The sequence below is a fragment of the Gopherus flavomarginatus genome, chromosome 4 (assembly GCF_025201925.1).
Source record: "Gopherus flavomarginatus isolate rGopFla2 chromosome 4, rGopFla2.mat.asm, whole genome shotgun sequence".
Classification (NCBI taxonomy): domain Eukaryota; kingdom Metazoa; phylum Chordata; order Testudines; family Testudinidae; genus Gopherus; species Gopherus flavomarginatus.
Genome location: NC_066620.1, coordinates 11,088,822 through 11,116,582, shown reverse-complemented (window position 1 = coordinate 11,116,582; position 27,761 = coordinate 11,088,822). Strand labels below are relative to the sequence as shown.

At 41.3% G+C, this 27,761-nt stretch overlaps 1 protein-coding gene across 2 annotated transcripts in view; it reads right to left on the bottom strand.

Annotated features, from left to right (window-relative positions):
- The window catches only part of SLX4IP (SLX4 interacting protein), a 135,885-nt gene extending 112,728 nt beyond the window's left edge, over positions 1 to 23,157 (bottom strand). Inside the window, exons 1-2 of one of the 2 annotated variants that reach the window (XM_050952174.1) lie at positions 23,067 to 23,157; positions 11,568 to 11,617 (exon numbers count right to left, since the gene is read on the bottom strand). In XM_050952174.1, coding sequence (XP_050808131.1) covers positions 11,568 to 11,594 — 27 coding nt within the window. In that variant the 5' untranslated portion in view covers positions 11,595 to 11,617; positions 23,067 to 23,157. Of the gene's footprint in view, positions 1 to 6,437; positions 6,465 to 11,567; positions 11,618 to 23,066 lie in introns of those variants that run through there. The other variant, XM_050952175.1, reaches the window with a different exon arrangement.
- Between the last annotated feature and the right edge of the window lie 4,604 nt (positions 23,158 to 27,761).

Genomic DNA, 27,761 nt, shown 5'->3' with positions numbered 1-27,761 from the left:
GTTCAGAGAAATATCCTGAAGGTTACTGAATCTGGGGTTTTCAGAAGGAATAAGAACCCTCAGCTGTCAGCTATGCTGACTACTAATGGACATAGTCTAGAGCAGCAGCTCCCAAATGTCATTGGTTCACATACCACCTTCTTAAAAAATTATTGTGAAGTGACTGATGGAACATGAACCTCAAGCACTATCAGCGATAAACATACCACAGCTTGAAAACCTATGGTCTAGAGGCTGGGCTGAGGACAGTGCAAATATTAAGTTAAAGAAGATCTTCTGTACACTATCCCACAGGCAGGTGTGTAGATTCCCAAACCTTACAATCAATTTTGGAGGTTACTGAGATACAAAATTTCAGTGTATTTTCAAAAACAAACACACACAAAAAAAGCAAAAAACAAAACACCAGCCTGATAAGGTCTTATGGACACATAGGTCTGGTACAAACTTTCTGCTAGATAGCTCAGACCACAGAATCATACCTAGACTACAATACCACACCAGAATTACTCTCCCCATCTTTCCTCATCTTCAAAATCTTTTGGTTTGAGAGATAGGTGAAACGTCAAACTGAGGCCCACTCATCAGGCGACAGAAAAACAATCCATAATCCTCCATATCCTTGGCTCAGAATGCCCAGTGATTTATTTCTTGATTTAAGAATTCTCTGGAAATGCAAGTAGGTCCATTGTTATGTGTCCCCGCTGATTCATTACTTAGTTTAACAGGAAGGGTCAAAAAACATTCACCACCCCTGCAGAAGCTTTCTGCCACTTAGCTTCTCTGCCTTGATTTTGCTAGTGCTGAGATCATGGAGTGTCCTCCAAAAGTTTCTACCAAAGGTTGTTTCTACCAAAGTAGAATGTTCCTTGAAGAGTCTCTTATTCTTAATAGCATCCAGTTAATTGAGCATTGCTAGAGTGGCAGAGCTATTGTACTGCATTAAGCAAAGTTGAGCTGCATTCCAATGTGGATGAAGGAACATCTAGATGTGGTGCTTGTAATTCAATGCATGTCATTCTTCCTTCTACATCAGTTTTGAACCAGTGTCTCACCATAGTGCTGGAGGTCATTTTTGAATTAATTACATTTAAAACAGAGGTCATTTGGGGCCATTAAAGAGCCCAAGGCACTTTTCTGAAGAGTAAGGTGGCAACTTAATGTTCTGGTCAAATTCCAACTTGGGCAATTATAGTACATTTTGCCTGCCTCATCATTTCTGTTTTGACTGGGTATGGTATTTTACAGTGGTACGTGAATAATGGGTGCTCCGTTCCACCATTTTGCTGGCTACATTTCAAAAGTGTGTGACGTGATCCTTCTATATCAGGGGTGGGCAAACTTTTTAGCCTGAGGGCCACATCGGGGTTCTGAAACTGTATGGAGGGCCGGTGTAGTATATTTAATTGCTCCCCGAAGGAATGTGCTACTTATGGTGTACTACTTACAGCTGTCAGTCCTGGCGTACATAAGTAGCACATTCCTACAGGGAGCAATTTAATACACTACATCTGGCGGCTCTCGTACCTGTGCTGCCCAGCAGGAGCTCACAGCACCACCGCCCAGAGCGCTGGCACCATGGCAAGCTGAGGCTGTGGAGGAGGGGCTGGGAGTTAGCCTCCCTGCGGGGGAGCTCAGGGGCCAGACAGGACGGTCCCGCGGGCTGGATGTGGCCAGTGGGCCATAGTTTCCCCCCACCTCTGTTCTATATGTATTGTTAGAAACTATGTAAAATTTCTCCATCGTTGCAAAAGGTGCTGTATATAAAAAGTAGGAACTGACTATATCTGAGTATATTTTATTTCTGAATCTTTTATTATTTTATGGCCTTTGTTGTTATATTCCCCATCACTGGAAACTTTAATATCAACATTAGATATTTTTCTAAAAGATGTGATCGAGTTCAAACAGGAATGAATTCAGAGAAATCCTCTGGCCTGTGATATAAAGGAGATCAGAGAAAATGATGACAATGGTCCCTTGTAACCTTATAATCTTATGAATAACTCAAAAAGCCCTCTAGTACGTGCAAATTAGTGACAGTTTTGCTGTATTGGGGGGAAAATCATTGTTTTATAATAAACTGGGCTTTGCAGATAGCCCTTTTCTATTCTGTATCACTATTCAGTATCTGCAAGTAACACTAAATGAGGAGAGTAAATTCTGTAATACCCACAGTAATCGTAAAAAAACTTGTAAAATGACTTCTTTGGATTAGGGATTTGTAATCACAGTCCTGATATAATTAATGGCCATGCTTATCTATGTCCTAGTTGTCTAAGAGAGAGATATTATCAACATATTTTTGAGGCCAGACCAAAACATTTTGTTCAGCTGCCAGAAACTGGGGACAAGTGGATGAGAGAAACCTTTCCTTTGAATTTCTGGAGTCTTTCAAGATCAACTTTTAACTTCTGTAACTTTCCAAAGCACTTGGATTTAACTCTCGGAAGGACAAAGTTAAACTTTGTGAATTGGCAACAAAAAAATCTCATATTCATTAAACACCCACTCCACACAAATCTATAAATTCACTACCCTCTCCTCAAGGTCTACCATTGCAGTGACACCTGCCTCAGCCAACCAACAAGGGCTTGATGCATGTCTGGCAGAGAGAGCTAATTTATTTAAAATTAAAAAGAAACACTTGGTGCAATAATGACCTATTTAACTGGATGATCTTATTTCTGTTACTGTAGTCCTGTGGTATGCCACACATTCGTTACCACACTTGTCTCAATTTAGACTATAACCTCTTTGAGAGACAGCCTGTCACTATGTGACTGTCCAGCAACTAGCACAATGCAAACTTTTTTTTTGACAGGAGCCTCTAGGTGCTACTAGAGTATGAATAAATAAGAGTACACCACCTGTTCACAATAAGCTTGGTTTCATTTAATGAACATTGTCTTGTTAGTATGGTAGAGTTGTGCAGATCAGTTTCTATTCTATTCTATTACTGTAGGAATGAGTTTTATCTCTTGAATATTAGGAACTGAAAAAAATAGAGAAGAGCAAGTTATGCATGGCATGCCCTACTAACTGCCAAAGTCTAGGATTTTGGTACTGAACAGATCCTCCTACTAATGGCCTAAAATTTAGCTTTTCCTAAGTCTCCAGTTCAGCAGATATTTTACATTCAGCACTTATACTGTCTGCAATTTTTTATCTAGATAATATAAAACATAATAATCCCTAACAATGTCTATTTGGTTAGCCGTGTCCTTTATTAAATCACTGCTACTTTCAAGGAACAGAGAAGGAAGACATTGCCTTGTGAAGTCTCTGAGTTTAAGTGAAGAGTACGCTGGTTTAGGCTTGAAGAACAATAATTATTTGTGTGTCATATAAACTGCTGTGTCTGATACACCAGACTCCTTGAACCTACTTACTAGATCCCTTAGGCAAACTTTGACAATTGTTGAAAACTCCCTAATTTAATCTACACAATAAGAATATTCAATTTCTATATCAAAGGACAAACAGTACATAGTTAATTTTTCAGATTCATGACCAAGCACATTGTTTATCAGAGTACTACACAATCCTTATGCTAATATATTTCCAAAAAAACCCAAGCAGATATGGAAATAGTAACTAGTTGATACAGCTGCATATACATTTATCAATCATTACAAGTAGGCACCATTAAAAATGGACAATTACCACCCAGGGTATTTCCCATTCCAAGTATAAAGAATATTGCAGTAAAAGAAAATTCTGGTAGTAAATGTCTAATTGCACAATACATGTGATACAGTTGTGTAGGAGAGTGATACTTGAGACAGAAAAGGGTCTCCATGTGTGCAAAACAGTCTGAATGGTAACTGGATGCTGTACAAGAGTATCTCTAGTCTTTCCCTCAGTTCTCCCTCACAAGTGAGAACTAACTGCTCTTCAGTACACAGACTGAAACACTTAAGCAGTATTTACTGTCTGGAACCAACAATTACTTTTTAATTGGGTTAGGATACCAGCTCATATTCTGTGTGTGTTTTCTTTATTGCATAGTCCTCTGTTCTTCAATTTTCTAAATTTTATTATTATTATTGGTACCATCACTGCAATTTATTATAGAATGGAACTGAAATCAGTGTAGCTGTATGGATCTTTCCTACCACAGGTTTTAACTACAGGCTGGACAATTTTCTGGAAAGCAGAGCAATGGGAGAAATTGGAGATGACTTCTAATGTATTCAAAGTCAAAAAATATAATCTTATTCTTTCATACATTATTTATTTATTGCCTTGCTGCTGTCGGTACTTGGTAATGTCTTCTCTATATGATACAAACCTGCTAACAAATTTATCTTGTACCAGATTTTTTTCCCTTGGTATCTGAAATGCAAATTCAGTTCTAATCAGATCACCCCATTGTTTCAAGTCACAGAATATCAAGTATCCTCTTCCTGGAACAGCAGATCAATTCATCTCTCCTCCAAAATCCTCAGTCTCTCCATTCCACAATTAGCTTGTCTATTTTACTTTGTATGAAAAACCCCTCAGTCAGCAGTTTTAGTCAGTATTACTAAACTCCTGTTGCAGATCAATTCCAGAGACTGCAGCACAGTGCTAGGAAGAGTAGCTCAAGTCTATCGTCTGAGTTTTAAGTTAAGGAACAAGAAAATAAGTGAGACTGCCTAGAACAAATAACAAAATTATCTGAAGAAAATGGATTGTGAAGAAAAGACTTTTGAAGCTCACCTGTTAGTCTGCATGTGAATTTCACTGCATTCAAATCCAATGCAGTTGGCCTTCTATCTTCATATTGCTCATATATATCACTAGTATCAGTTCAGTCATCAAAATACGAGTTTTGAGATTATGTATTTGGAGCCATGCATTGATATTTTGCTTAGCTTCAAGAACTTCTACTGGAAGCATAGTGGGCCTCACAGCAAGTCAGAAGTAACTGTAGTCAAAAGAGTGACACCAGGGTAAAATGTGGGTAAATTAGATTACCAACAAGATTATAGTGTTTTGGAGTTCCTCCCCTAGAGTCTGCCTTTGGTTTCCATATGAAAGTTAGATCTTGTTTATAATTTATCTGGATGCACCATTCCTAGAGAGGGATAGGGAGCTCAAACACTGACAGACCTTGAACTTATAATAATAATAATAAAAAACTCAAAAATAACTAAGGCTAACAAGCCAAACTGAATAAGGCTGGTGACAGAACAATTTTATAAGTCCTTCGAGTTAGGCTGTATTCTATTGCCAATATACTCTTACAGGCCCTGATCCCAAATTCATTGATTACAATGGGGTTTGGGTCAGGTCCACAGAAAGAGCCATTATGTTTCGTTATCATCACTCAGCTCAAAAGTATTACTTAATCTGAAAATGCTCCAAATGTGATTTCTTCAAGTTTCAGATTTTTAGTTCCTTAAACTATTTTTAAAACTTTAACTGGCATTTATAGTTTTCGTCAACCACACTGTTGTGGCTTGATTGAGCAGCTGTCAACTGTTAGAGAATAAGTGCACCATCATCCCGGATAGAGTAAGAGCAACTGCGGAAAGTGAAACATTTATATGGACACTAAAGTTTCTGAAGCCATGGCAATGCATCTGTTTTCATCAGCTGACCATTAGTCATCATTTTATCAGCAGGTTAGAAGGGTTTTCACAATAGTCAAAAATCCTCAAACATCATGGATTACAATGAATGCAGAGAATTACACAATGTGCCTTTCTCTGCTCTACTGTTATTTAAGGAAACGTTAGCATGCTGAGTCAAAAGAATATTTGCAGAGTCACAGCTGACTGGTAAATATTGTGGTACGCATGAGACACTCATTTTCTATTGGAGAACTGAAATTGAAATTTGTCCGCACAGCTTAAAAGAACAGAACAATTTTAAGGAAATTGTGGACTATTGAATGTTGTCTTTTAGTTTATCCTGCATACACTTTTCTGTCATATCTCTTCCTCTTTTCACTCTCCTTCTACCAGAATGTCCCAACACACTGAACACTCAGACAACAGGGATAATATTGAATCTTCACCCACCAGAATCAATTTACATAGCACACGATGGGAGAAGAAAACATAATGCAGAATCCTCACTTTCTAGGTATAGCAAATAGATTTAATGTATTTATTTAAATTACCGAGAACAGAAGGCTAAACGAGTTGTACCAGCAGCCTTTTACTCCGTACCACATCAAGTGACCGCCAGGAAAGTTCTCTCATATTATCGACATGTATCCCAGCTTCTTCCTACCTCTTTCCCTCAAGGTTTCCCTGTTATCACACCCTTAATCTCATTACTCTCCATCAGTCCTCCCTCCTTTCCCCAGGCCTGATCCATAACCTTTTCAGGTTTGAGGAGATCTTCTCAGAGATTTCAGAGGGGTTGGGATCAGGCTATCCACTCACTCCTTTCCTGATGAATGTTCTTCTTCTTTTCTCTTCCCCACTCGCTTATTTACTCACCTTTTTTGCCATTCCATATCCTGCTACTCCTTCCCCCATAAATATGAAAGAGAAATTGCACAGTAAGAAAAAAATAAAAATAGAAGTAGTTAATAAATGTGCCCGTCACCCCTGATCACTTTGTTTTTATGTTGTTTCCCTTTCTCCAACCTTTCACACTGTTTAAAATCTAAAAAGCCAGGTGACAGATGAAGGAAAAAACACATTTTCCTATATGTTTATATAGTGTCTAGCAAAATGGGGCTTCAATCCTAATTGGAGTCCAGTTGTGATACTAATTAGCATTATTATTATTAGAACACCACCACCCACAGCTGTATATTGTAGTTATTTTGTACAATGCAGTTGAAAGAGACACAGTTCAAATACTGTTTACTTTAGGTACTTACAAAACCCTTATGAAAAGAACTCCATCCCTGAGAACCCAGCATTTTGAGTGGGTAGTATAGCCCTTAAAGTAAGTGGGTCAAAAAACATACTAAATTATTGGGCCTCCTACTATATAAGGAAAATTCATTCAGCAGTCCCTAAAAACAATTCACAGAACTCTGGCATCTTACTTTTAAGATTAAATAGAATTCTTACATACTGTTTTTTAATATTATAAAATAGTTTAATTATATTGAAAATGTTTTGCCAGAGTATCCCTACTAAAATAACCCATTTGATTTCACATATAAAATAGCCTTAAAAGTCATACTAAAAAGAAGCAGAAAAATACCTTCACTATAATTATTTAAGGTAAGCCATCCCTCTAGAGATCTGGTTTGCCAAGCTAAGTGATATGTCAAAAGATATGCACAATATATAATGTAGGAAAAACATTCAGCTGCAAGAACCAGATACAAAACCGTTGATCTGTCATGACATATTTTTATGAAAATCTCTTTTGTTTACTCTATAAAAGCAGTATCTTGGAAAACAGCAATCTTTTACATAAAGTATTCTTTATCCTTGCTCTCCCCACACCTTACAAACAGTACATTCATATACATATGGATTTAATTACTCCCTAGTAAAATGCACAGTCCATCCCCCATGGTCCTAAGGCAAAGGCCTAGCCACTATAATATCAACAACAGATTAAAAATCTAACTATACTTTATATTTTAAACCAAACTATTTACTGGAAAAGACAGGTCAAGCCTTGTTTTCAGCTACAAGGATAGTCTAATAGAAATACTGATCGGCTACCTCAGGTCAGTGAAACTTACAAAATCATTAACCTCAGTAGCTATCCAAGTAAGCAAGACAGACAATCAGCTTTAAGAATGAGCCACAGGATCATCACTCGATAAATAAGTTATTGCCAATATCCTGGAAAAGGTCTATGGCAGCTAAGCAATCAGAGAGCAACAAAATAAGGGAGGATACTCAAAAATGAAATATTACTGTTAGAAAACCATTAATAAAATTAAGTTACCCTGCACAAATATTACAAATGAAACCACAATGAATCCACACCAAAATAAAGTGTCCAATTCTGTATTCTCAGGCCCAAGCAAATGTCAATGGCAACTTGCACATATCTGGGAACAGAATTTTGTTCTAAAATCACATGCTATTGTTATTACGGCATAGGTTGACGCTAGTATACAGTCTGACAAAAGGAACATTTCTCTCAGTATAGCTACTCAGTCCCTTTCCACCCTGATAAAAAGATAAAATCTTTTTAGTATACTTCCTTCCCTTTATGAATGGAATGCTTTAAGAAATGTAAAAATGTTCAACAGAAAAACTTTTAACAATGTTTGATGGTTATATTTAAACTAAAGGATACCAAAGGTTCTCTCTGCATTTATTAAGCAATGGCTGTGTGTTTGGTCCTGTACAAAACAGAGGTAAGACGTCCCTGCCTCAAGGAGTTTGCAACCTATAGACCTTAGCCCTCAACACCTCTCAGTGACAACAATGAGAAATGCAGGGGGCTGACCACTTATGACCAGAGGAACATTTTAACAGCAATTATTCTAATCTCAGATATGTGACAGTAAAGGTCTACAAATCTGAGTTAGAACAGAGCCCTACATGTATAAATGCAAAGTCCAAAGTGAAAGAAACCATCTTGGAGAAGAGATTTATTATTTTATAATATTTTCACTACAGCTTAAGAGTTACCAACTCAGATGTACTCTTTTTGAAAGGTATGACAGATCAACATATTATAAATAGTATAGGAGGTTGATTTATATTATGGCTACATGACTTACCATATTTAGTTGAGTAGTTTGGCACGGGTGGATGCAAATTACATAATTTCAGGAGAATTCTCCTTTTTAACCTTTCATCAATTTTAAACAAAAGCCCAGTGGTATTTTTTCTCAAGTCTATATACAGTTCATGATTTTGCTTTAAGCCTGCCCAACTAAGGTTAAGATTTGCTTACTTATAATAGCACTAAAATATTTTAGGAGCATAGACACACAGAGACATTATCCTAATTAAGTTCATATGCCGCATTTTTCAGTTTTTTTGATTCTACCATATAGCACACCATGAAGCAATGAAGTATAAGTATTGCTTAAAACTTAAAATACCTGCTCAAATTACTTTTCATTAAATGTTAGCTGTCACATATCACAATATACTATGGTTTCCAGCCAAATGGCAATTGAAATATGTGCACTTAGGACTTAACTGAGGTTTTTGTAATAAAAGTATAAAAGCGATTTTACTGCATCAATTAACTTCATTTCATTTGCTTTTAAGAATCTCCCACAGAAAGCCTTATGATCTTCTTTCAAATGTGGACCAACTACTCCCTCTGCTGAAAATAATCTACCATTACACAGCAGAAAGATGTAAAAAGATCCTATGAGAGCTCTCTGGTAGAATACATGTATGTTCATGTAAAGTAAAACTATGAAATATATTGTAGGCATTTTCTCTTTTTAAATTACATTTGAAACTATTAAGACAAAAATGAAAGCTGGGATAATACACTGTATATTCCAGATTCTGACCCCCGCAGTATTTATAATACTGAAGTGTTTCCCTTCTATTTTCACATATTACTCATGGGAAGACAAGCCAAAATATGTATATTTCAATTTTATACAATATTTATTGCAATAGTGGCACAATACTTCTATTATTTATTACTTTAAATTGTATTACAAGCCTCAACAGATTAAGAACATGCTATCTTATATTGCCACTCTGTGTAGTGGAGCAGAAGCAATTTCTGGTCCGTAATGAAGAGCCTTTTGAAGGAAAATCTTCCCCAGAAAGTGGAATACAAAGGAGAAAGGGAGTAAGGAGTAATCATATTTATATTCATTGGAGAAAATATCTTTTGGGAAGCAAAAACCCATAGATGGAAATCTATGCCTAGTAAATAAATAAGTCTGAGAAAGGGATCTTACAGGTTTCAATTAAATAGAAAATTGCTTCTACAGCTATCTACCTGGAAAAACTTCGTGGACACAAAAAATATGAAACTAATTTATATTCCTATTCAGCATTCTGTATATGCCACAAATTTGCCTTTGCTTCTCCAACATTAAAAAGAGAAATATAAGTGTCCCAAATCTATAGCACTCTGTGGCTGATGTGACAGTAGCATACACTACTGGTACCTGACTCATCCGGTAGCAATATGAAACACCTGTATGAGAAACCATTGGTTTGCTCAGCTGAGTTCTCATGATGTCATTGACACAGTGTGATTGCCAAAGTTAATGGCTGGATAGAGTTGCAGTGTCTGTGCTAGACAGGCAATCCACACCACATTGCTGATTAGTGACCAAAGATCTCAGGACTCTATCCAGCACAAACAATCCAACTCAACCAGTCGATTACCTTAGCAATGGCACTAGTGTTGATGAAGCCAGGACTCAGCTGACCAAATAACTGGATTCCAACAGGGCTTCTGTTGCTACTTTTCTACCGCTAGAATACCAGTGATGTATACTCAGGATATCAGCCACAGAATGCTATAAATGTGAAACATTAATCCTATCTTCCCTTGTAATGATGGGAAAGCAGACGCAAATTTCTGGCATATATAGTTGTCCTTGACCAAGACATGGGACTGTATGTATAGTCAAGTTAGAGATGATATGAGGAGGAAAATGCTAAAAAGCTCATTGCATCACTTATGATTCTCTTTCCCTTGTGGAAGAACACAGCTTTGACTACATACCAGGGAAGACTAACTGGCTGGTCTCTTTGTTAAACAGGTTAGCTTCCCATGAAACCAGGATATGGCAGCTTAGATGACTGCTATATCTGGATGATCATGAATATTTTCTAACAGCCTGCCAAAAAGTAAAGCTACCTATCCACAAAGGAAAAACATAAGCTCCCCTATGAAGAAAAATCTTGGAGAAGACCCCACCAAAGAACAACATGCTGTTCTAATCACATGGAATTATATGCAAAGTCTAAATACCGTTTGCATTTCTCCATTTAGGATAACAGAGAAGGAGGTCTTGAAGTAGAAGCAGATAATAAGATTGAGTGATTTTTTTACATACCCACTGCTTTGAGCTGAAATAGTTTGCAGGTGGACAGAACTATACAATGCCGTGTACACGATACCACAATAAAGACAGCACTAATCTTTAAACATTCGAAAAATATATAATGAAATAATATATAAACAAACTATATACATAAATCACAAAAGCATACATATATGCTCTTGTGATTTATTTTACACTTAATATTTTACAATGTGGTAATAAAAACAATTAACACCTGAAAAGAGCTGCAGAACAGGAAAGAGGAAAAAAATAGGAATTGTGAAAAAAAAGTCAAGAAGTGGTGACTGACCACAAGGAAAGTTTAACAATATGATTACCTGCAAAAAAACAACAGAAGTCTTAGAACTATAACATGAGTAGCTTTAAATTACACAAGCATAATTTTTAAAATTTCTTTTGAAAGGACAAAACCTCCAATAAAGATACTCTGCCAAGGTCCAGTGGTGTACATGTATACCAATTGCATTTCTATTGTCATGAATATAGTCTCCATTTTGTAAGTGAGAAATGCCAAGGGTCAAAATGTGCTATGCTGACCTGATACTTTATCATTAACTTAAATATAGATATACACAGATTATCCATATAGTAAAGATTACTGTGGTAATATTGGTTATTATGAAAGATTTGAAGTTCTGCTTACCTTAATAACAAACTTGCTGGATGCCATGATTATCAGTTCAAACAGAGCCCCTAAAATATCAAAAAGAAATTACAAATAAAGATCTGCCCTAGAAAAAAGAATACCAGATCTTTATACCAAGTGGCAAACAATTTTAGCTCCACTATTTGTTTATTCCACGCTCATGTTGCTTTACATATTGTAGACTCTGCTCCCACTGAAACTCTTACTCCACTTTGAGAAGATCAATCTAGCTATCTACCTTTGGTACTTTTATGGTCTCTGCTACCATAATATCTCACAATGTTTAATGTATTTATCATCACAACAGCTCTGTGAGGTAGGGCAATGTCCATCCTGATGTTACAAATGGGAGAGAGAGGCATAGACAGACCAGTCTACAGTCACACAGGAAATCCTTGTGAAACAGGACATGGAAACCAGGTCTCCCAAATCTTGAGCAAGTGCCACCACCACTGAACCGTCTCCAGACCCACCCAACCTTCCCCCCGCTTCTTTTCTATACCAGCAATTCTTATCCCTTTAGTACTCGCACCCTAAAAATTACATCCATAACCACCACCTGTCCTATGAAAATCGAAATGTCAACTTTTCTCTCTACAGAAGACCCTGGTGAAGCAGTTTAGGAGACCTTTGGTGATTCATGATTCTCACTCCCTGAGTGCTCTAGTGACAATCCCAGAAACATAGCCCTATCCAAGGACACATCCTACAGGAGAAATTCCTTTGCACAGCTCTAAGAGAAGGGGAGGGTGAAGAAGAGGAGAGAAAAAAATGGGAAGACCATCCTTTGAACTAGTTTTCTTCAAAAAGAGAAATATAAACTAAAGAAGAGAGAGGATATCACCTGCTCTAATGAATTGTCTCCTCAACCTTGTATGATGGTTCAGGTGGTGGTTATGGATACCTTCTCCCTTTCTCCCTTCACAGCCTTTCATTACAAAGGAGTCTGTGGCCCAATAAATCCCTTTCTCCTCTATGTGGATGACAACTCCATTCCTGTCAGCCAGAGGGAACCTATGATGGCTTGTATATCTCCTATTGTGCTCCAAGTGAAGGGAGATTCTTGTAGTTATGACACATCCCATTGCAGTGATGCCCTAATTGGGTCCCTTCAGAACTACACCATGGTATGGGATTCTAGTTTTGTACCTGCACTTGAGTCAATCAGGTGCATATGAGGTTAGTTAGGATCAGAAATTTAAAATGGCGTAAAGTTCTTTTCAGGAAAGAACTGACCAGAAGCCAGGACTGGAAGCTCTAGTTGACAAAAAAGCTGCCTTGTTTAAATTGTTTTGTTTAGATTTTAGGCTATTAAAATGGATTTAGGGAATGTGGTCAAAAATATTGCCGATGAGCATTATTTTGACCGTTCTACAGGAAAAATTGTAAATGAATCTGAAAACCTAAAATGGGTTCTGCTGCTTAATTTGGGAGCCCTGCTGAGGTTCTGCCCAGCTGCATGGACTCAGACCCTGCTCACAGATCATTATGAATTTGGATTATGTCCTCTATCCAATTATATATTAGTTGAGAGACAATAATCGGTTTATTGTTGTATGCAGTGTTGTTGTAGCTGTGTCGGTCAGAGAGTATTAGAGAGACAAGGTGTATTTAACTGTGATACTCTGAGTATGTTTGCAGACCTGAAGAAGAATTCTGTATAAATTGGAAAATTTGTCTCTCTCACCAACAAAAATTGGTCCAATAAAAGATATTACCTCACCCACCTTGTCTCTCTATTTATCAGTTTAGGAAGAATTCACCCCTGTATTAGAAGATGAATACGTTTTCCCTTTAACTTATTTGAACTCTTTGACACTATGGTCTGACAGCAGGTAACATAAATTTTACAGTCTCTTTAGCTAGTGTCCTGGGCAAAGGTGTGCTCAAAGACTCAGTCCTCTGAAAAGAAAATGGGAGACTGCTAACTTTCAGAAGCCATTCACACCCAGAAGACCTTTGTATCATAGATTTATAGCTAAAATTTTGTCTCTCAACAATGACATAACAGAATACCTAACATTTCATTCACTCTTATGCAGTTGCAGGGCCTGGAAGGTTTGATTATACTTTTGTGACCATTGGAACAAGTAACTTTTGCCTTGACTGTGCCCATAGTTAATCTCAGATCCTGAAATTTACATTAACTCCAAAAGGTAATACCAAAAAGTCAAAAATAATAAAATGTTCCAATTTAAAAGGACACTGTAAACTCAAATTTTGCCCTCAAATTAAATTCGGTAACAAGAACAAAAATCACACGCTTTTATAAACTCTGAAGGCCAAAAGAAAGACTTAAATTATGATACTAAATTCCAATAGCAACCGTTTGAAAGAAACATTCCCATGCAGTATTTGCACCCCAAACATTGCAGCTCTGACTCTGAAATTGCAAATGACAATATGCAAAAGTGAAAGTGATTGGGGCAACAATTCAATACTCTTGCCCAAGGAATTTTCTTATTGATACTTCAGTGATTTTCTTGCACAATGAAAAACGAATTAGGCTCATAAATGAATTTCACTGTTCAAGCTGAAAGAAATTCAAACAGTAAACAAAGGATCATAAATAGTGGAAAGTATACTAGGTTTTCAATGTTCTGTTTGACTTTAGGTAAGGATCATTTAAATTGAGAGCCTCTTTAAAGGTAACTGTTGAAAATTAAATGTAACAACCAGCCAAACCATCACTTGCATTATACTTTGAAGGGGAAGAATGGACTATTGGCGTGATGGGGCTCTTGAACTGTATTCTATCTGTATACGGCTCAGTGTTTCACTAGCTAGCAAGCAGACAAAATTCTTTAATAAAATCTACTCAGAGACAGACAAGCGAGATGCAGGTCATGATGCTGTGCTACAAGGAAGGGCCACAGTGGTCATGCTTTCTCCATAATGTGGGTAGACACTCACCCTCACATAAAAGATTTCTGCTTTTTTGGTAGACTTCGTCCTATCCAAATCATTGGTGGAGTTCAGCAGATTTCCCACACCATGAACTAGGGAAAAGGTTCTGCTACCCTTGTAGTGAGTAGCATGTTACTCCCACTGAGTACCCCCTACATTTCAATGGAGTCAATCATGAAGTAAAGTGCTACTCGGCATAAGTAAGGGTAATAGAATCTAGCTGTCTCACTGGTGATATCTAGAGCCAGATTTAGAAACCACTGTGCCTTTACTGACAACTATTTAAATGGTATAAAATGTGGTTCTGACTAACAGTTTTTGAAACAGCAGCTGCTAATCTAGGTCAGAACTGAAGCTGAAGGAAAAAGGCAACCACTGAAGCAAGAAACAATTCAGAATTCCAGCTTTCAAATAGTGCATACTGTTAGTGTATATCCCTGGGAAACACAGGATACCGTACCTTAAAAAGCTCTTCAGACCAGCAAAATATACAGGCCAAGTAACAGAAAGGCCAGGACACTTTCAGCATCCCACAAACCACGGCCAATATAACCCTGGGCATACATTATATTATTTCAGATCTTTGTTTTGCACCATAAAGCTCTCGTGAGTCTGAGAATAGGACAGACATGTAAACATTGACTAATAAAGGGTCATCAGCAAGAGCTTGTTTAATGATCCACCAATTAAAAAATAAAATAGGAAAGGCAGTAGGAGGGAAACAATAGGAAAGAGTTCAATGTCACAAGATAGACTGTCACAGCAGGGGTTATCCAAACAGCTTGAATCATGACTGAAGATTGCTTAACCAATAAAATCCCCATGCAACATAGGGGAACATGGGCTTATAGGCTCACTTCCTCTATTATGAAAGGCACCATCAAGAGTCCTCTTAGCAGCAATGTGGATTACTTAGCAAACCTGTGGATTACGTTGAGTGACCAGTACCCTGGATAAACAAAGCATGAGGCTGGGAACACAGCCATGAGGAGAGGTGTGTTCAATGCTGCTCAGCAAATATGGTGCCTCTAAGCTCCTCTACCTTAGAAGCACTGGGGCTTAAAAGGCCACCCATGGTGCTACAGCTTGGAGAACATCAACTGTGGGAGCAGCTCTGTGTTTAGAGGGCTGATGCTTCAATATTACTTCCTAATTAATGTACACCTGCCTAGGAAGAGGTGGAAACTACTACAAAATATGGCAGAGCATCTTTCCATCAAACGCTCATTGTATTACAGATATCCCAAGAATCAGAGAGAGGCAGCCTCTTATCTGACTCCCTCAGGCTGCATCTTGGTGGTGATGCTTGCTCAGGTGCATAGAGGCATGGAGGTTGCAGCTATCAGGCCCTGCTACAGAAAGTTTGGGGGGGGGGGTGCCTTCTGTCTATCATCCAAAAATATTCTGGTGTCAGAAAGCCATAGTAGTCTCACACAGAACATTACCACAGAGACAAATTCCCTCATAGCATGCAGAATACGTCAGTGGATTGAAAAAGAAATACGAGAAAATTCATAAGATATCCAGCTAATTAATTTACAATCACGTGAGTTGAGGTTCAAAGATACCCTACTTTGTACAAAATCCTACTCTCTTCCTGCTCAGACAGACAGAAGAGAGTTTGAAGATAGAACTAACATAAATGACTCCTAAGGAGAACTTAGAAAAAAAATAAACCAGCTAAAAGATTAAAAATATAACTGCTGCATGAGCAGTCAGAAACAGCCACTCATCTGTCAGTGGTGAGAAAGGAATGAACAACTGAATATGAGAGGATGCTGAGCTACCTTACCCAGCAGCGGTGAATTGTTCCACCCACTGTAGGCAGAAAGGGGCTGGCAATACTTAAGACACATAGTTTTGGGAGTTCCCAGGCTAAATAAGCCATGAGAGGGTGGGATCTAGTATAACTGGTACCCTCTGGAGTGAAAAGTGTGCTTCCATGAACCAGTGTACATAGGGTGACCAGACGTCCCAATATTATTGGGACAGTCCTGATTTTAGGGGACTTGTCCCGCGTCCCGACCATACATCGGTCGGGACACACTTTATCCCAATATTGGTGGACCGATATTGGTGGACCGTCTGGTGGAGGCTCTGCTTGCTGCCCCCTCCCTCCCCGATGGGGGAAGTGGAGACGGAGCAAAGGCAAGCTGGTTGGGGGGGTGGAGGGCGGGTCGTGGAGCTGCCAATAGGTTCTCAGCCCCCACCAATTTTTCCTGTGCTCCGGCGGTTTTTTTGGATTTTGTTTTGCTCTGCCACCGGCTTTTTTTTTTTTTTTCGCTCGCCTCGTCCTGCCGGCATCCCGATATTTCACCTCTGTCATCTGGTCACCCTAAGTGTACATGACATGCCATCAGCCTGTCTTAGGGTAACCAGATCATCCTGGGCAGGAGGGAGGAGCCAGGACTCAGCATGCAGGCTCCCTCTCCCTTCCCTGCCTGCTGCCTGCGGCAATCAGCTGGCTTGCAGCCTTTAGAAGGGAGGGGAGGAGGAGCGAGGACACAGCATGGGAAGTAAAGGGGGAGGAGGTTGTGGGGGAGAAGAGGCAGGTCAAGGATGGGGGCTTGCGGGAAGGGGGGGAGTGGGCGGGATGGGGGTTGAGCCCTCCCCCCCATGCTTGCAGAGTATGGGAAGCTGCCGCTGCTGCACAAGGTGCTTCTTCTAGCCTACAACACCTTCAGCCTCCTTGCCTGCCTCATCTCCAGTGCCAGTGGGCTGTGCCTGTGTAGGGTAAAGCAGGGGCACCTCCCAACAGTATGTTTGTAACACACAGCACATGCACACTACCCTCCCAACCCCCGCAGCATAGTATTAAATTGCTTGTTTAAAATTGTTTTAAATGTATGTAATGCCTTTTTTGGGAAAAAAAAAAATTTCCTGGAACCTCATCCCCTTATTTACATTAATTGCTATGGGGAAATTGAATTCGCTTAACATGGTTTCGCTTAAAGTCACATTTTTCAGGAACATAACTACAATCTTAAGTGAGGAGTTACTGTATTTTACGTTAGTGTGGGGTCCAGTGGATAGGGCCTTAGACAGGGAATCAGGAGACCTGGATTCCATTATGGCAATGCCCTCCTGTGTGACCACGGGCATGTCACTTCAGACCTCTGTTTCTCCTCCTGCCATTTGTCTGTCTTTTTAGATTATAAGCTCTTCACAGTAGAGACTGCCTCTTACTATGTCAGGGGTGGGCAAACTATGGCCCTCAGGGCTTTGGATCCGGCCCGCGGGATTGCCACTCCCTGCAGCCCCTGGTGGGGGGGGGAGGACTCTGTGCACTGCCCTTGCCTCCAGGCACCACCCCCTGCAGCTCCCATTGGCCGGAAAAGGGACCTTCGAGGGAGGTACCCACAGGCAAAGGCAGCGCATGGAGCCCTCTGCTCTCCCTCTCCCAGGGGCCGCAGAGACACGGTGCTGGCCTTTTCCAGAAGCGGCACGGCGCAGGGCCAGGGCAGGCAGGCAGGGAGCCTGCCCTGGCACCGTTACGCACCACTGCCACCCCGGAGCCCGAACCACTCCTGCACCTCAACTCCCTGCCCTGAGACCCGGCCGCACCCCACACCCTTCCTGCACCCCAACCCCTTGCTCCGGCCCTGCATGCAATTTCCCCACCTAGATGTGGCCCTCGGGCCAAAAAGTTTGCCCATCCCTGTACTATGTATATGTACAGTGCTCAGCAGAACGTTGCCCAGTGTCTTTTGAGGCCTCAAGAGTGTACTGGAAAACAAATGATAGCTTATTGGTTCATTAATAATCCACAAACACTTCCTTTTTTAACAATCTGTGTAAAAGGATTACTTGCACAAACTACAACTTTGCTTCATATATTTACAATTAGTATATTTGCTTCATGTGTCTGGTCATTAAATTCACATACTATTGTCTATGTTACTTGGCTGTTTGACTCCCAAACCTACAGAGTGGACACAATCTGTACAAGCTTCGCGCCCATATGAACATACATGCATTGGTATTTGCATGCAAATATGTATTAATTCAAGCATTTGCAATGCTTTTCCTTATTGCAAACATTATTGTAAATATCAGACTTGCAAATAAACAGAAAAAGGAATACCAGTGCAACAAACATGAGATTTTCATTCAAGTGAATGTTTCCAAAAACTTTTTGTAAATATTTATCCAATTCTAGCAAAAATTCCTTGTGGGACAGGTTCTTTACCACTAAAACTTTTTACCTGGAGGTTAACTGGATAAGAGATTTAGAAACTGTAAATGGAAAGATTTGGGCATCAAAATCAATTGACAGCACCTGATACATTTTATATTTGTACTTGACATTACTGTGGCGTTCTTCAGATTAAATAAAATGCTAGTAAGAAGAGATAGCAAGGTGCATTAAAATCCGGAAGGTGAAAGGCCTAGAAACTATTTATTATGTAAGCCTTGATGTGTTCAGTACTATACAGGATAAAATAGAGAATTTAACATTAAGAGTTGAAGCCATACGGCAAATATTCGGTTGTTAAAATTATTCTCCTTAGAAAACAAGGAAGAAGAAAGCAGCAATAGACAGAAAATAATATTTTCTTAGTAAGTATGATCGTCAAGCCCAGGGATGACCACTAGTATAAGGGAAACGATTGCTTTGAAATACATCTAAGGACCACAGCCAAAATATGAAGGGGCTTTTGGCACTAGATCAAGAGCTTGCCTTGGGAACTGCAAGTCCTTTTCGTACCTTTTAACATTACCTTTATGTAGGGTGACTAGATGTCCCGATTTTATAGGGACAGGTGCCAATTTTTGGGTCTTTTTCTTATATTCCCTATTACCCCTCATCCCCATCCCGATTTTTCACCTTTGCTGTCTGGTCACCCTACCTTTATGCCCAGCTGTGTGTAAACCTGAAATATGGAGCACTCCAGATTCAACTGTGCGCCTGAACATACCATTATTTAAGTAGAAAGTGTTATGGTATAGCAATTCAGTGAGAGAGGTATAAAGTTAGGGCAAAATCCACCAAGATTAACTCAATTGTTAATCTCAACAGCTCACCTATGTCACAGACAAGCTGTCAAACACTGTTCCAAGAGAAGAATCAAGGTTAGATAAACAACATGTGGAATACAGAAAAATATATAATAAGGAGCAAATTAGCCACACAGTACTTGAAATAAGATTTGTCATCTATGTATTCCCAGTACCAGGATGTAGTATGGAAGAGGACCATGGGGCCAGACTCTCAAAGGTATTTAGGTGCCTAAAGATGACAATAGGTTTCCAGTGAGATTTTAAAATGCAACTAGGCACCTAATTCCCAAGGGAATTAGGCACCCAGGCACTTCAGAAAATCCCACTAGGCACCTATCTGCATCTTTAAGTGCCTAAATACTTTTGAAATATGGCTCTTAGACCTTACCAACACTAACATTGGGGAAATCTCCCACTATTGACACATCATAGTTGTGATGAACTATGAAATATATAACCATCACTCAGGAAGGCACAAGAACCAAATGTATCGGGGAAAAAGTAAATGACATATTAAAGACTATGAAGACACTAGAGTAGCAATACATGGTACTGTTTAAATGCAGTAAGTGCACTACAGATGAGTTATAATAAAGTATTATAAAAAGACTGTGCTGTTGGGACCCTGTACCTAGCTACTTGGCTCTGAACATGAGTAATTAATGACAAAATGGTAATCCCTTCTTCTGCATTGTACTGAACAAAGCTTTATTTAATTATCTATTAATAATTTCCTTCTGCTAGAACTAGAAGCTGAACCAGCCTCTTTACATATGGCTCAAATAGCCCTAAAACAGATCGTATTTAATTTAATTAAATATGTCAAACAGGTTGGGAAAAAAGTTAACCATTAGCGCCCCAGAAATAAACTACAGGAGATGATAAAATCTTTTTACACTGCTAATTTTTTAATAAAGTGTCCGGAAACTTACACAAAACAAATAGATGACCAAGAGCTTGATCGAAGCCCAATGAAATCAGCGAAGACTTCCGTTGACTTCAGTGGCTTTGAACCAGGCCCTTAGCATAACACTGGCATTGAAATTCTCTTTTTTTAATCACTGGTCCGGCAGTGCTTTGAAAAGGTTACTGCTCCTGAAAACATTTGTATTCAATAAAGTATTTCTAGTTCGGCTAATCTAGGACCTTGTAAACCAATTATTCCCAGATTCATAGGACTGGAAGGGATCTCAAGAAGTCATCTAGTCCAGTCCCCTGCACTCATGACAGGATTAAGTATTATATTCTAGACCATTTTTGACAGGTGTTTGCCTAACCTGCTCTTACAAATCTCCAATGATGTAGATTCCACAACCTCCCTAGTCAATTTATTCCAGTGTTTAACTACCCTGACAGTTAAGAAGTTTTTTCTAATGTCCCAGCTAAACCGCCCATGCTGCAATTTAAGCCCATTGCTTCTTGTCCTATTCTAAGAAGATAAGGAGAATAATTTTTCTCCCTCCTCCTTGTAACAACCTTTTATGTATTTGAAAACTGTTATCATGTCCCCTTTCAGTCATCTCCTCTCCAGAATAAACAAACCCAATTTTTTCAATCTTTTCTCATACATCATGTTTTCTAGACCTTTATTCACTTTTGTTGCCCTTCTCTGGACTTTCTCCAATTTGTCCACACCTTTCCTGAACTGTGGGGCCCAGAACTGGACACAATACTCCAAATGAGGCCTAATCAGCATGGAGTAGTGCAGAAGAATTACATCTCATGTCTTGCTTACAACACTCCTACTAATACATCCCAGAATGATGTCTGCTTTTTTTGCAAGTGTTAGGCTACGTCTACACTACAGCATAAAATCGAAATTACTAAAACCGGTTTTATAAAACCGATATTATAAAATCGATTTTATGGGTCCACACTAGGGCACATTAATTCGGTGGTGTGCGTCCATGGTCCTAGGCTACCATCGATTTCCGGAGCGGTGCACTCTGGGTAGCTACATTAAAGGAATGAGACCAATAACTTCGATTTCCGTCCACACTAACCCTAAATCGATATAGTAATATCGATTTTAGGGTTACTCCTCTCATTGGGGAGGAGTACAGAAATCGATTTTAAGAGCCCTTAAAATCGATTTAAAGTGCCTTGTAGTGTGGACGGGTACAGAGTTAAATCGATTTAACGCTGTTTAAATCAATTTAACTGTGTAGTGTGGACCAGGCCTTACACTGTTGACTATTTAGCCCTGCCTGTGGACACTAGAATAGACTCGTCTTAGAAGGGCTCAGGTTTTTCCACCATCTTGTCATCTACCCAGGCTCTGGATTTTTCAAATCCATAGCTTCCAATCCACTCTTACCAGGATTTGGGAGTGAATGCAAAAGGGGCAGCAAGATTTGGGAACAATGCAAAGGGGGCAGACAGCAATGGGGAAGTTGGGGAGGTGGATTCAAAGCAGGTAGGGAAGTTTGGGGGAGTGAATGCAAAGGGGGCAGGCAGCACTAGGCATAGGGCAGTTTTGGGGTGGATGCAAAGGGGGCGTGGCGATTTGGTATGAATGAAAAGGGGGCAGGCAGCTCTAGGAGGGTGGGGAAGTTTGGGGGTGGGGACTGAATGCAAAGGCAGAAGGGATGATGGAGGGGGTGAATGCAAAGGGGACAGGCATAAGAACAGCCATATTTGGTCACCAGTATCCTGTCTTCGGACAGTCACCAATGCCACGTGCTTCAGAAGGAATGAACAGAATAGGCAATTATCAAATGATCCACTCCCTGTTGTTCAGTCCAAACGTCTGGCAATCTGAAGCTAGGGGCACCCAGACCATGGGGTTGCATCCTCAAATATCTTAGCTTATACCCACGGATGGACCTATCCTCCATGAATTTATCTAATTCTTTTTTGAACCCAGTTATAGTTTTGACCTCCTCAACATCCCCTGGCAAGGAGTTCCACAGATTGACTGTGCATTGTGTGAAGAAGTACTTCCTTTTGTTTGTTTTAAACCTGCTGCCTATTAATTTCATTGGCTGACCACTGATTCTTGTGTTATGTGAAGGAGTAACACATCCTTATTCAAGTTCTTCACACCATTCATGATATTATAGCCCTTTATAACCCCCCACTCCCACATCATCTTTTCCAAACAGAAAAATCCTAGTCTTTTTAATATAACAAATTGGGTTCATCTATATGTCTGATTATTCTCATTCAGATAGCACTGGGGGTGGTGTGGTTTGGGGGCAAATGCAAAGGGGGCAGGGAAGTTTGGGGGTGGGTGACTACAAAGTGGACAGGCGACACTAGCAGTGGGTTGGTTGGGGGGTGAATGCAAAGGGGAAAGCACTGGGGTGGGCCGTTTGAAAGGGAATGCAAAGGGAGCAGAGACAGGTTGGGGGCCAGTCACTGCAGGGGGCAGGATCCAGCACTGAACACCAAGCAAGCAGCGGCAACAGCTGGGGAAGGTGCGCAGAGCAGGACGAGAGCTGGAGGCGGGGGGGGGTCATCGGGGGCAGGGGCCCCTGGAGGTGTGCGGGGAGGGGGGGTTATTTTGGGAGTAGAGTATATTGCAGTAGAAACGGGCCTATCCGCCCGAGCTGAACGGGCACGCGGAGGGGGGGGGGGAATACTCACGCTCCAGCCCCTCCCCGCACCGCGTGTGTCGCTTTCGCTCGCCTGCACCGACTTCTCTGCCCCTATCCAAAATGGCCGCTCGATGAAGCCTCTCTGCCCCAATCCAATATGGCGTCTCCTTGCCTCAATCCAAAATGGCGACCAAACAACCCCAGGCCTTTATTTCGTCTGGAATGGCAATCACGCACCGACATCCGGGTGTTCCCCTTAGGGGCCCTCCGGTGTCACGTGACCCGGGATGGCCAACGAAAGAAGCAAAGGAATAAATCCATTGGAAAGGGGTAGGGAGGCTTTGGGACGATAAGCCCCCCTCGCGGGAGAAGCGGATTACAAAAAACGTATGTAATTAGCCTTCCTCCGACCGTTAGGGTTTGGATTCTATAGGTGCCTACACAGATGCCTGAGGGACCTGACGACATGTTTTTAACAAGTCCCGTTGTCCGGGCATTTTCCTGAGTAAAAATCAGCTTGAACTCCCCGTTCGGTTATTTCCGGGAGGAGAGTAGCTCTGGGTGCTCAGACAGGCGTTTGACTAAGCCACCACCTCTCCCTAGCAAAGGACCTGCACCGGCTTCTCGGACGGTCCTTGACCCTGCGTTTCTCGCGCGCGGGCCGCAGGCGTTGGCGATACCGGTTGGTCGCCCCGTGAGGGGGAGTTGGCGGGTGGTGTGCGAGTGGAGGTGAGGCGGATGGCTAGGGGGCGAGCGGGGCTGATGCCTCCTGGGAATGAGTAGAGGGGGGAGGGATAGCTCAATGGTTTGAGCATTGGCCTGCTAAACCCACGGTTGTGAGTTCAGTCCCGTCCCTGAGGGGGCCACTTAGGGATCTGGGGCAAAATCAGTACTTGGTCCTGCTAGTGAAGGCAGGGGACTGGACTCAATGACCTTTCAGGGTCCCTTCCAGTTCTAGGAGATCTAGGCATATAAAAGGGCTGTGGGTTGGGGGAGGTTCTCTCGCCCCTCCCCCTTATTGACTTGTTCATAGGGGGCAGGGAGTGACTGACCTCGCTTGTTGACTGGGGTCAAATCCTGCACCTGTGAAGTCAGTGGGCACAGGCTTTAGCCTGCCATTCGCAGAAGGGGTCACCAGCTCCTCTGCTCGGACCCCCTGTGTGTCACACGCCACCTGTCTGCATGCTGAACCTGACACGGGACTAGGCTGTTAGGGGCCACCGGCAGAGAATAGGAGGGACAAGGCTCACCAGTGTCCCAACACCCCACCCCACTCCCCCCATGGCAGGGAACTGATTCAGTGAAATATCTGCAGATGATACTGGCAGGTTACCTACATGTGCTGCAGAGAAAGGTGAAAGCAGCAAAGAGTCCTGTGGCACCTTATAGACTAACAAACGTTTTGGAGCATGAGCTTTTGGGGGTGAATACCCACTTCTTCAGATGTGTTGCATCTGAAGAAGTGGGTATTCACCCACGAAAGCTCATGCTCCAAAACATCTGTTAGTCTATAAGGTGCCACAGGACTCTTTGCTGCTTTTACAGATCCAGACTAACACGGCTACACCTCTGATAGAGAAAGGTGAGAAAGGCAGAAAAGCCCCAAGGTCCCTGCCAATGTGGGGGAAAATCTCTTTCTGGCCCCTCATAGGGAGATCAGCTGGAGCATGAGCAAGAGCCAGCCAGGCAAACACCTGAAAATGAGAGAAAACTTAGTCACCTCAGAGCCCCAGTGGTGTCCCAACTCCCAGTCCTAGGAGCCACCCACCTGTAGGACTGTATGGCCTCTATTACTGCAGCATGTGCAATATCCTGTCAGGGTTTTTTGTGGGTTTTTTTTCTTTCCCACACCTGAGCTGCACTCCCTAGACAGCGGGTTACAGAGGACCTGTGTGCCTGAGGCCAAAATCCAACCCAGGTCTCCTGAATCCCAATCCCAGTGCCTTTTGCAAACCACTAGGTTGTAACCCCCCTTGGAATTCAAAAAAGGCAATTAGGTAACTAGGCATGGAAAGTTTTGTTGCAATCTAAAGCAAAGACAGTCTTGCATGCACACCACTGTGCACTGTATGCACCTTAGTGTCAAGTATTCTGTGGCAAGCTCCCAAAACACACAGTTAAGAAGGGTTGCTAAGCTGCAAAGATTTAGAAACACTGCCCTTCCTTCCCCTCCTTGCCTTTTTCAGTTTACAGCAGCATTTCCCACATTAGTAGAGCTGGTTAATTTTTATCACGTTTTGAAATGCAATGGAGGAGAGGGAATTGAGAAATTGTTGGATTTTTAATTAGCTCTAGTCATGATGATGATAATGTTTAGCTCTCATGTGGTGCTTGTTATGTATAGATCATAGTGTTTTACAGAGGAGGTATTTATCAGCACCAGATCTTTCTACCGCACAGACTTACCTGTAGTGTTAGGAAGACTGACTCTGTACCTGAGCATTTCTCAGAGCCTTTCATAATGCAATCTGTTGCTTAGAACAGCTCTACACAATAAACGTTTGCCCATATAGCCGTGTTGATTAGGGGTGTATTTTTGTGTGTGCGACATTTCTATAGTTGCAGAAGTCCTGTGGTAGATGCAGTTATGCCAGCATAGAAGTGTTTTAGGACTGTATAGTTTATTTTGCTTGCCAAATTGGTATAAGCTGTCCTGGCAAACGTACTTCTTTCCTGCATCTGCTCTAGGAGGGTTTGCAGCAATAGCTATTCCAGCAGACCTTTTCAAATGTGGATCTGGCCTTAGAATGTTCTAAGGTATTTGAAAATATTAGGACTTTGAGGGGGAAAGATCTGACTAGTTCCAGGGGTCAGGCTTACTTTATAACAGCCCTTTAAAAATCTTTCTACTCCAGAAGAGTTGCTGCTTACCTCTCCCCCTACTTTCTTTCCACCCTCCCACTCAACCCTCACCCCAAAACAACACCTAGAAAAATTGGAGGATGGTTAGGTGTGGGTGGGAGAAGTATAGCACAGGTTTTTTTGAAGTGGAAAGGGATTGCTAGGGAGCCTCCACCATGCGGACCCTAGCATGCTCTCACTCATTCAGGCACATCTGCCCCTGTCCCCATGTGGCCCTGCATCCTCTCTCCCATCCCCATGAGTCCTTGCACCGTAACCCACCCCCTCCCCATGTGCCCCTGTGCCCGCACTCCCTCCATGCACGCACCTTCCTTCCCCTGTCCTCATGTGTACCTGCACCTTCCTTCTCCTACCCCCATGTCCTTGCACCCCACTCCCTTTCAGCCCCCGCCCCAGTCTGTTCCCCCAGCCCTTTTGAACCCGAGTCTGTGACACACACACACACACCCAGCAACCCCATGCTGTGTCTCTCCCACCATATCCCATGCCTCCTGACCTGGCCCCACAGGCAGGGTGCTGTGAAGAATGCAGCCTCTTTCTCTTCCCCGTCCTCAGCTGGGGCTACTCCTGCCCAGAAATGGCTGCTCTGTTTTGGAGCAACAGTGGCTCCTGGGGGATGAAAGGAGTAACTGCAGCACCTTTCTGGCAGAATGTATTTTCTATGGGGAAAAAATCTGTTTGGCACATGAATTCTGTGCATCCGCAGTGGCACAGAATTCCCCCAGGAGGCTTGTATTACTAAAGATAATGAGACCCTGACTGGGAGCTTAAAATCTGGGTTCTTATCAGTAGTAGGACTTCCAGTGAGTATAGGAGTGTTTTTCTTGGTGGGGAATGAAGAGAAGTGTTCACTAAAACTTATAAAAGGATGCAGTAAAATATATTCCAGTTAACAATACCATTCAGATAGGTGTTAAAGCTTTTGGTTTTTCAGCAGAATATGTTAATGGTTGGGGGTCGCCTTGAAAGGGGCAGGGATGAGGCTAGCATATATGCTCCTGTGAACTAAGCATGGCATTGGGCAACTGGAGACCTGGATTTTATTTCTGACTGCCACTGAGGTGCAGTGACACTTGGGTGAAGTCACTTAGGATGTGTCTTTACTGCAAAGAAAACCCAATACCCATAGCAACCAGCCCTGGAATGTGGATCAAGTGATTTGGGCTTACACTGTGGAGGTAAAATAGCTATGTAGACATTCCCACTGAGGCTCTGAGACCCATCCCTTTCACCAGGTTTCAGAGCCCAAGCGGGAATATGTACGTAACTATTTTGTACCCCCATAGCATGAGCCCAAGTCACTTGACCCAGCCTCTGAGAGTGAATGCTGTTGGTTTGGGAGGGTGGGGGGTTGTAGACATACTTTTAGTATCTGTTACCATGATCTTGCAACACTCACATGGGTGTCTGTGTTTGCAGAATTGAGGCCAGTGTGCCTCAGTTTCTTCCTTTGTAAAACCATTGAAAAGCGCTTTGAGATTTATGAATAAGTGCAAAGTCTTAAGATCCTTGCAGATCTTATACCATTGTATACCCTTTCAGTCTTCTTTGAAAAAGAATAAAGTTTTACATGCAAAAATGGTATAGTTAAAGCAGCACAACCCCAACAAAGTGGAAGTAATTATACCAGTATAGCTTATAACTGCATGGGAAACAAGTATAGCAATTAGCTTTTCTTTTTAGGTATCTGAACTGAGGTTATTTTTAAAGACAATTTTAAAGTTCACTAAGCAAGGCTTCCTTCTGTCACTTTTTGTTCTTAATCATTTGGCATGCTGCAATATAATTAAAAATGTTAACATTCAGGTTTGGCTGTACTGTGCTATTATAGTGACTGGGGAGAAATCTTTCTTGGAACATGTTTAAAATAAAATGATCAACT